Source organism: Pteropus vampyrus, unplaced genomic scaffold (assembly GCF_000151845.1).
Source record: "Pteropus vampyrus isolate Shadow unplaced genomic scaffold, Pvam_2.0 Scaffold486, whole genome shotgun sequence".
Taxonomy (NCBI): domain Eukaryota; kingdom Metazoa; phylum Chordata; class Mammalia; order Chiroptera; family Pteropodidae; genus Pteropus; species Pteropus vampyrus.
The window spans coordinates 795,685-806,491 of NW_011889267.1; the positions used below are offsets into that span (position 1 = coordinate 795,685).

Below are 10,807 nucleotides of genomic sequence, written 5' to 3' on the forward strand. Positions count from 1 at the left end.
CTTCCATTTTTCTTGACAACCGTAATTTCTTTACACCGATTCATTAAAAAGGGGTTATTAACTGTTCCTCACGCAGGAGGCATCTTTTCCATTTTTGTTTATCCTGGTTCTTCTGCCTGGAAAGCCCTCTTACCCTTTCAAAGTCTGGGGTCTTCAGAGCCCATCTCAAATGCCACATGAACCATATAAACACACGTATACAGAACTTCCTTCATTTTCTTATATTCATCTCCCTCTTTTCATAGCCCATGGCACTTTATACCTTTTTCATGGCACTTGACCTATTGTACCTTAAAAAAATAAACTCTATTTTGAGATAACTGCTATTCACAGAAATTATGAGAAGTGATACAGAGCCATCTTGTCTACCAGCTACCTCCAATAGTAACATCTTGTAATATAGTAGTATCACACCAGGACATTGACACCTACTGTACCGTGAATTTCCTTCTTGTCACCACTTAGAGAGAAAGGGCTCGGTTCCTCTCTCCCTTATCTTTCTCCCCAGGTCACCCCTTCCTTCCCTTATATTCTTTCATCCTTAGGGAGGAAGGGCGGCTCCCTGTATCCATCACCCAAATGTTGGTGGCTTTGTATTATTTATTGAGACTTACGGTCATTCCCTTTAAACATTCAGGTTTGTCCAAGAGAGCGAATGTTCTGTGCTGGTTTCTGGGTGTGGATGTGAGAACTGGTTGGGAAACAGTGCTGCTAGGCTTGGCAGGGACTAGTCTCTTCCTCGGATTCTGCCCCCTGCCCTGCCTTTCAGGCACCACCATGGCTTTTACATCTGCCCCTTGAGGCCAACTGCTCACTGCTTAGGATTCGAAGTCTCCAAGAGACGAGGTTCCTCGGAGTCGCGTTTAGTTTTTTGTTTTGGGGGTGGGAGGGCATCTGGAGAGCCACGGCTGGGGCCCCGCCTGGTGCGACGCGCCCATCTTTCTCCCTCAGAGCGCCCGCGGGAGTGGCGCGTGCACCGCGCACAGGTGTCCCCCCTCCCTCGCCCCGAGGCGCCCCCCGCCCGCCGCGCGCGCCACTTCCTGAGCGCGGCCCCGCCCTGCGGCTCGGCCCCGCGGCGTCGGCAGCGACAGAGGTACAGGTGCCTCCGCCATACCGCTTGCGCCTTCCTGCCCGCGGGTCTCGGCACCAGGCCTTCAAGGCCCCTCTCCCGCCTCACACTCGGCCTCCCCACCGCCCCGCCAAATGCAGGCCGCCGTCGCCCTCCCCGAGGAGATCCGTTGGCTCCTGGCAGGTAACGCCCTGGCCCTCCGGGCAGTCCCTCCAGTGCAGAGCCGAAGGCAGGAAAGATGCCAGCGCCTCCCAAGGCCGGGCTTTCTTTTCAGCTCCATCACCCTCTACCTTCCCGAACCTCAAAGCTTCTAGAGTCCTCAACCCTGCAAAGTCAGATTTTCATTCTCCTGCGTCAGGGACCCTATCACTCCCCTCAGTTCCACATTTTCTTTTTTCTCAAGGTGTCACCCACCACGCCTCCACTTAACCTCCTGGGCTTCTGAACAACTTCAGGCCAGGCTCTTGGCCATGGCGCATCCCACCTGGCCTGGTCTTCAAACTGCCCGTTTCTCCTCAGGACTTCCCTTCCGTCTTGTAGGTGTGTCCCCTCCTCCCTCTTCAGCCTAGGTGACTGACACCTCTGGCAAAGGACCCTCACCCTTCTGCTTAGAGTTCCCTGAGGCGCTCAAGGGGACTGTGACGGGCTCATGGGATCCCGTGGCCAGGCCTGAGGGTTCATGTGAGTTTTTGTCAGCGAGGAAACTCCCAGCCTCCCTTTACCAGCCTGCAGACTTTTGAAGATTCATTATACACCCAGGGCAGGCTGACGCCCTCAGTATTGCATTCCTTCTTTTTCTAGAAGTGCTCCACTGTGGTGTGTTCACCTGCAAACTCTAGTGCCTAAGCATTCCTTTTAAGAGTTAAGGCCATGCTAACACTCAACACATTCTTCTAACACTCCAAAGAGACTTTTTGCTAATGGGCAATATCATCTGCTCAGTTCACACTTTTTCTGGTGAAAGTAACGTGTTTTCCTGTAACTGACCTTCTTGAAAAGACAGAGGCCTGGAATCTGTGCTAGCATAAGGGTCCCAGAAGGAAACTGCTCAGAATTAAGCCTTTTGGCATCTCGGTGACATTTCTGACACATATTTAACAGATGGCCTGCTTTGGGCAGGTCATACTTTTGGCAGGCAGTATTTTTTTCAGTTTCCCTGATTTAATTGGTTTTATATCTCCATTACCTTGTTATCTTGGTAAAAATGCCTCCTAATTAAATATTTGGCAAGTCCTTTGGTCTCTGTTTGTAGCACTGTTTCCATTCTGGATTGTTTCTTGTGTAAAAGCTGTCAGCTAGGTATTTCTTTTGAGGTGAACTTTTCAAAATCTATTTTACTTGTTATCTAAGTAAATGTAAAATTACAGAGTAGAAAAGTGCTTGCAAGGTAAAAGCATCACCTGGGTGTCTAAGAAGAAGCCATCCAGCCTTTCTGCTGTTGGTTCAATATTCGACATGTTTAGTGTTGGGTTTCCAAGAGAGAAGGAATTGTGGCAAAAAGTTTAATTCTGCCCTTGCATTTAAAGATACAAAGTGATTCTTTTTATTGGCATCTGTCATTTGATGAGAGAAACCTATTTTACAAGCTTGTTAAACTACACTTCCCTTTCGTGTGTAGACTCGGTAGAAAATTCCTTTTTATTTTCAGAGACTTGGAATGAAATCTACTCCTTCAACATTTTTGATGTGCAGTTCTTTATTGTTCAAAACTGACACTTTGGTAAACAACTCATTTCTGCACCTGCCACCTTCCTTTAGTTTAGATTATTTTCTTGTTAGCTGCCTGTTTTTAATTGAAGTCTTCAGATCTCCTTCTAAAGCAGAACCTTTGTTTGCTGACAAGTAGAGCAGGGTATGAATGGAGATTAATTGCATGTCACATACTTCTGTATCAAACTTGCTGTGTTTTAACAATCTCTGTTGGTGCTTGTGTCTTTAAAATATACAGAGGAGTATGAGATTAAATTTTAAGAAGCTTCGTAGTTAATGTATTTCTTTAAGGCTTTTTTTAAAAGTTTTTGGTTAGAGTCTGAATCTGAAGTAGGGGGAAAAAATGTAAAGGTGAGATTCAGCCAATAATTCTATTGAAAAATTGTTTGAAGAATATGTTTTTGAAAGGTTCCTGTAATCATAGCAACATGTATTAGTTATAGGTTTTTTTTTTGTATGGAACACTGTCTCTGGTGTAGACCCACAGAATTACTCATTGTACTACAAATAATTTGTGGGTATTAGAAACCCACAATTTAGCATATGTTGATGTTTACTTGTTTCTCCCCGCACATACTTTTTTAAGGCATTTGACTGTTGACAATTAGAAAATATGGAGGTCCTGATCTCTATGTTGTCACTCAGTGGAGGAAGTCATAAGGTGATAGGCCTGCCACTTGAGTGCTGCCACATGGCTGTGGGGGTGGAGTTTCCACAATGAATTATTACTTTCATAAACCAAGGCATAAGCATTTGCACAGTGATTTAATGCTGGCCATTACAACCATAACTTAAACATTTATTTGTTTGTAACTACACAGGCATAAATGACAGGGGTGTTTTGACATAATGTGTGTGCTTTAAAAAATAAAATATGCAAAACATCATGAAAGGTTTATGCCAAAATTTTGCATAATAAAGAAAGGAGCAGAAATTCCGAAGGTCTAAAAACATTTTATTTAAGGATAAAATTTTAAACATTTAAAGATGTTTCATTCAACCCAGAAACTCCACTTCTAGGAATCTATGTTCCTGAAATTAATGGACATGAAGCACATATAAGGATTTATTCTGAATATCCATGAGATGGGAAAGGTGGGGCAATGATATGAATGAATTATTCATCTTATGGAATATTTTGCAGCCATTAAAAAGGATGTGATGAATCTCTCTATATATGTATTGTCTTAGAAAGTATCCATAACATATTTTTAACAAACTATAGAAATGATCCCTGAAAGTATAATCTTAACCATAACATATTTTTAAGACTAAAAAGCAAGGTGCAAAATAATATGTATAATATCCCATTTTTGTCTGAAAATGAAAAAACAACCCCCCCTCCCTCCCAAAAAACCATGTATTATGTATGCTTGTGCAAGCCTAGGAAGAAGTAAGAAAGAATATACACCAAACTATTAACACTGGTTTCCTTGGGAGGGGAGTGAGAGAGTGGTAGAGAGATTATTAATTATATTGCATACATCTTTGTGTTGTTCAAACTGTGTCAGTGACCATGTATTGCTTTTGTAATCAAGAAAAAACAACCAGTAAGATTATTTAAAAGAAAAAGGAATAAACAAAAGAAGCTCGGAGAGGTCAGAGTGCTAAAAAGCCATTAACCAAGATTGCGATTATATTTTTCTCTTTTTAGCCCTGCTGGGTGTGTGTGGAATTATTTTTAAAAAGTGTTTTCTTGGATTTTTGGCAAATGTTAAAGCAGTGAAAGGCTTCTAGAGCAACTTAGGAAACAACTTCCTCAGACTCTGTCAAGCTCTCATACAGAAATAGTAACTAGTCTATATCAGCGAATAAGTACCTTCTAGATAAGTAAAATGAAGGGTTTTTACTGCAGTATTGAAAGAGGAGGAAATATTCAAGTCTGTTTTCAAATAATCAAGCTTCAGATGTAGAGGTTATCTTTTGTTTTTGTTTTGTGATAACCATGCTGAAAACAAAAACAATGGTGTGCTGGCAGTTTGCATAATCTTTATTCCACAGATATAAACATAATCAGTTTCTTCCTTGTCTTTCTAAGTCCTGCTTTTGAAGTCAGAAGCACAAGAGGCAAGGAGGAGAATAAATATTTCTTTGGTTCACAGTGTGACCTGTGTGTTGGAATTGGGCCTACTGACTTTATCCTAATAGCTAATAGGGCCCAACTACCTACAAGGTACCTACCTAAATCCCGCTCAGAATGTGAATTGAAACCAAAATAACATCCCCAACCTGGCTGCATTTAGTGGCAATTGCTGTGTTAATGCTGATGCCGAAATGCCTATGGTTACTTATTTTTAAACTTCCTTGGAAAGAAGCAGTCATTAATCATTTCCTTCCAGATTATTCTCCAGATTTGTATTGGTCAATGTGGCCAACCATAAAATCCTTTTAATATAGCAAAACTCCAGCTCTGTGGAACTCACAGGAGTGACTCACTCTGGGTAACTGAAGATATTCTCTTTAAGCACTCTAACTTTTTTATTATAAACATTTGTGAACATTTTTTTTCTAAAATTTATTAGGAATTTTTCTCACTTCTTCAATCAGTCTGTGTTCAAAGAGATCTCCAATGAACACTTTAACTCAGAGTTGTTATAGTGAATATCTATTATACTTTAAAACTAAAGTATATCATACTTTACAGTTTGCTCATCTGTAAAGTGAAGATATAATAATAGTACCTATCTCATAGAATTTATATGATGAATAAAGGCAAAAATATTTGAAAAGAACTTAGAATAGTATCTGGAATGTATTAAACATCATCGAGTGTTTGGTAAATAAAATTAAAATCCTGTTAAGAGATGTCACTTTTTTTCTGCTGTTAAGCCAGGCTTATTACTTTGCACTCCTCTCAATGTATCTGTATCCCCAATGCTACTGGCGCATTAGAAAATCAAGTTTGTTGGAATTAAAATATGTGTAAAAGAAGATATGAAGGGTTGTCTCGATGAACACAGTACCCAGACCTTTAGGTGTGGCCTTTGTGACTTATATTTTGGCTGCCCAAAGTCTTTTTCGCTTAAGCTTTGATACTGGGTTGGTCTTCTAGATAAGTGAGACTTCTAGATAGATGAGAATTCTGAAAGGTGAGCTGTTACCATACTTCCATTTCTTTTTTATGTTAGACTTTTCTGATTATAAAAGTAATAATGCTCATTGTAGACTGTTTAAAAAACACAATGACATGTAGTGACTCATAGTCAGCAATTGTTAAATTTTCATGTATTTCTATCAGTTTTTATTATATGTACATACTTTAAAAGTTGGGACATATTGTGTATATAGTTTTGTATACTGATTTTATCACTCAACACTTTCACTTGCTATGGTCTCTTGAGCACTTTCTTAGATCATGAATTTTTTTTCTTTTAAGTGATTTAGAAGTTATATGTCTTGGTATTATTCCACTGGTAGTTTTATCTTTCTAGCTTAAAAAAAAAAAAAAAAAGTGAACAAACAAAAACATGTTCCTCTAATTAGCAACATTAAGAATAAATGTTTATCTTTTGGCTCTTTCCTCTAATATGAAATGTGAAATTGCTTATATAATCTGAGATTTTAAACTCAGAGAATTATTGATGGTTGTATTATGTATATTATACTATAAGAATTACTTATTGACATTTGAATCATATTTTTAAACCATCCCTATAATATGTTTGTTCTGTTTTACTTGTTCACGGTACTTTTTGTACCACAGCTTTTTCATTCTTCAGCTCTTTTCTGAATCTCTTGGATATTTAGCCTATGCGAATATAGTAGCCACTAGGCACATGTGGGTATTTAAATTTAAATTAACTAAAATTGAATAAAACAGAAAATTATGTTCCTCAATTGTACTAGCTACATTTCAGCTGCTCAGTAGCCACAGCAGCTACTGTTTTGGACAGTGCGTAAAGCCCTAGTAGATGATGATCTAGAGTATAACGCTGAGTGAATTTCTCAGGAAGGGTACTTGGATACTGTAGTTACTGAGCCCCTGGAGGTTTGAGAATGTGTCTATCTAGTTTCATATAAACTTAGCTGTGGGCACAAGGTTCAAGGGTCACACTGTCCTCCTTCCATCCCCTTCCTTCAAACTCAACCTCCGGAAGTTCTCCCATTATCTTCTAGTCTTCAGCTTTGTGGAGGAGAAGCCTGATGCCAGCCTGATGTATTTCTTTTATAACCCATTCCTCTCACCTCCTGCCTGGATGTTTATAGGATATTTTTCTTTGCTTTCAAAAATGGTACTAGATAGTGTCAAGGCCTTAGACCCTTAAATAATTTTGCCTGGTATGTAGTGAACCCTTTTGATCCATAGATTCAAGTCTTTCTTTAACTGGGGAAAGTGTTCTTCTATTATCATTGCTTCTGCTTCGTTTTATTCTGTCATACTGGGCTTTATATAATACATAAATTGGACCCCCGAATCTATTCTCTCTATTTCATCTCTTTTATTGTCTCATCCACCACCAACTTCATTATGGTTTTAAAGTCAGCATTTACTTATTTAAAAAAAAATTCTGTGTATTCTTTCCTCATCACTCATTGTTTCATTTTCCTTATATCTATAAAGCTCTGGCTTATAGATGTAATGACTTTCTGGATGTTGTTGAGACTATGATTAGAAATTTTCTAAACATTTCTGTTCTTGAGTAATACATCTACTTCATAAAGAGGCATTTTTATTTTATCAAGGTGTTCTTTTCTTTTTGAATTTTAGAGTTTTTTCATAGGTCCTGTATATTTTCTTTGTATTAAGTTTGCCTAGAATCAAATCCTGAGTCTGCCACTTTCTTACTACCTGTTTGACTTCAAGTCTCAATTTGTTCATCTGTAAAATGGAAGTAATAATAGTACCTCTATCTCATAGAATTTACATGCTGAATAAAGGAACAAGTATTTGAAAAGAACTTAGAATAGTATCTGGAATATATTAAACACCTTTAAGTGTTTGGTAAATAAAATTAAACTTTTTTTTTTTTCTTTGAGGAAATCCTACTAATCTCTCTCTTTGTAGTTGCCTCTCAACAGGAAAACTCCCAGAGGTGACCTTTTGTTTGTGTTGGTGGTTTATCCCTGCTTCTCTAAATTAGGGGAGGTTTGTAGGGGTTCTTTCAGGGTTTCCTCCATTTCCTTCCTTCCTTAGACCAGAGTCCAGTGATTATTCCTAGGAGAAACTTTATGGAGGAAGGAGAGAAGAGGTTAACTTCACAGCTAACTTAGGAAAGAGATGTATTCCTAACCTTGTTATAGAATGCTTTGTGTGTATGTGTATGTGTAAAAATAGTATTTTTATCTAACTTTCAGTTGAAAAAAAATGCAAGGTTTACTCTTGCCCTTCTCTCTTTTTGTTTGCTAATTTAAAAAAAATGGTAGAAATATTTGAGCTTCATTGTGGGTATAAGCCTAGATGTTAGGTGGGCTGCCCAGGCATTTTGAATTCTAGGTAATAGCTACTCTCCATGGGAGCCCAAACATCTCCTCAAGATCTGGGAAATTCTCAAGGAGCATTCTCAAGGACACACATGCTCTCTGTGTCCTGGATTGTGTAGATCTAAACTAATGGTTCCCAAATGGACTGATTTTGGCAGCACATGGAGATATTTTTCATTGTCACAACTAGGGAAGGGTGCTACTGGCATCTAGTGGGTAGAGGCCAGGGATGCTGCTAAATTTCCTATAGTGAGTGCGTAGGACAGTCCCCACAGCAAAGAATTATACATACAGCCCCAAATGTCAGTTGTGCCGAGGTTGAGAAACCATGGCCTAGACATAGCCTTGTCCTCAATTTCCACAAAAGCCTACCCACATGAAGCCCCTGTGAGTGTAGAATACATCACTGGAGATTCAGGGGGTACAGGGAAAGGGATGAGGGGTTTACATTGCAGTAATACCAATGATTTAAATCTAAACATTAAACATCCCTATAAATGCCCTTTTGTCACCCCAATCATCAGAGGGTGCCCACTGGCCCTTTACCTCGTGTGGATCTCAGCCTTATACCTTCTCACTGGCACTTTCTTCCTTCATCCTATCTGGAGCAAAATAAAAAAAAACTTTATTTTCCTTGCTATATGAAAAGATAGTTTACTTATTTGTTTGGTTGTTTAGGTTCCCACCAATACCTACACATAGAGCCACAGTTACTTTTCCAAATAATGACAATTCTTTCCCGAAGAGGAGTTCTAGTGTCAGCTATTAAGATAATAGCACTTTTACCTCATTTCATAAGTGAATACTTAACCAATTTTTAATCGTTTTAAATATAGGACAAATAAGGTAAGTTTCAAGTTTTATCATCATCTGAGAATCTTAACATATTGACATAACTATCATAGATATAATTTTTTCACGTTATAAACCATTACACCCTTTAGAAATCCTATAATTTCTGCTACATTGATTCATATTTATTTCCCCTGTGTTTCCAAGTTCATTGCTTGCTTTTCCGGTTTGTCAGTGCTGCATTATGGGTTAGGTGATTATAACAGATGGCTTCTCAGATTTGAAGTCTTTGAGTTCCACTGTTTAATTTTACTATTTAGCTTTTCATGGAAGATAGGACAGATGTGGGCTCAAGAACAGAGTTGTCTTAGTATCCAGAGAGCAACCTTTCTAGAAACCTGATGGCTTTGATAAAATCTTTTATGAATTACTTAAATTCTCATCTAGGGTCTCCTTCTAACATTGTTGACATTCTAATATTAGTATGTTATAGAAAAATAAAAATTTTTATTCACATAATTTTTATTCACATAAAAATTTTTATTCACTAAAATGTATCTAGGGGCACATATTTATACTTACTTAAACCAATATTATAGTTGAATTAGAATAAAGTACTGTAGTACACTGGGGTACTTAGCAACAAAATCTCTCCTAACTGCATTGTAATAAACCTTAAAATCACACTCCCTTTACAAAAGTTTTCCTTTCAGATAACTTGTTTTGTGAGCTTCTTCATCTACCATCTCCCTCTCTCCCTCCCTCTTTCCCTCCCTCCCTCCCTTCCTCCCTCTTTTCCTTCTCAGTGCTTTATTAAGGTATGATTTATGTACATAAAATGCACAAATCTTAAATGTTACAACAGGATGATTTAATATGTGTATTACCTGTGTGACTACCACCTAGATCAAGACAAACATTACCATCACCCTAGAAAGTTTCCTTTCCAGTTCTGGAACTTCATACAATCTGTACGATTTCTTCTATGTCTGTCCTCAACATAATTTTTTTGAAAGTTATCCATGTTGTTCTGTGTATCAGTTTTATCTTATCCTTTTTGCTAAGTAGTGTTCCGCTGTGTGCATACCCCACAATTTATTTATCCATTCTTCTGCTGATGAAGAAAATTAAACTCAAGTTTTAGAGGTTTGATTTTAGTGAGATATTTAAGAGCAACTGCAGAAATCCTAATGGCCTAATATCATCAATGTACCTGTGACAAAGAATCAGGAATATTGTTTGTTTCTACCAGAAGCTGTCAATGAAACCTTGCAGAAATTAGATTAGCCACTATGCTGGTTTCTTTTGGAAAATAGCAATATGTAACTTAAAGGGACAGTCGTGATATTTAATTTGATGTACAGAATACATAGATATCTAGAATGAAATGTGGTTTTCTGCTAGTATTTCCAAGGTGGAGATCGTTGTGGTTCAGCAGGCATGGTTTACTGGGCATGGCATGGTGGGTAGGCGCAGTCTATTACTGGAAAGGCTGGCTTGCTGTTAGCGGTTCACTCATGACGTCCTGAGGATGATGCAAACAGATATTTACTCCCTGCCTACCACCATCAGTCTAAACTCCCTCCTGGGAGTCCCTCCGCCCCTATGTCTCCCCTCTCTTCTGCAACATAATCTCAACAAACCTTTTCTACCTCTCCCCACGCCCTTCCGCACAAAGGGTACCATCTCCATCCTGGAGAGATGATGTCCGGTGTTTAGGGCTTTAACTCCTTCAAAGTGTTCAGAATGAAGCATCTACAAGATGAACCTTTTCCTTTTGATTAGAAAAAAAAACACTAGGTACCATTGAAAATT

At 38.6% G+C, this 10,807-nt stretch overlaps 1 protein-coding gene across 1 annotated transcript in view; it reads left to right on the top strand.

Annotated features, from left to right (window-relative positions):
- Window positions 1–1,099: 1,099 nt before the first annotated feature.
- Window positions 1,100–10,807, top strand: part of LOC105307279 (src kinase-associated phosphoprotein 1-like) — a 76,320-nt gene continuing 66,612 nt past the window's right edge. Inside the window, exon 1 of the mRNA XM_011382708.1 lies at window positions 1,100–1,252. Coding sequence (XP_011381010.1) covers window positions 1,204–1,252 — 49 coding nt within the window. The 5' untranslated portion in view covers window positions 1,100–1,203. The remainder of the gene's footprint in view (window positions 1,253–10,807) is intronic.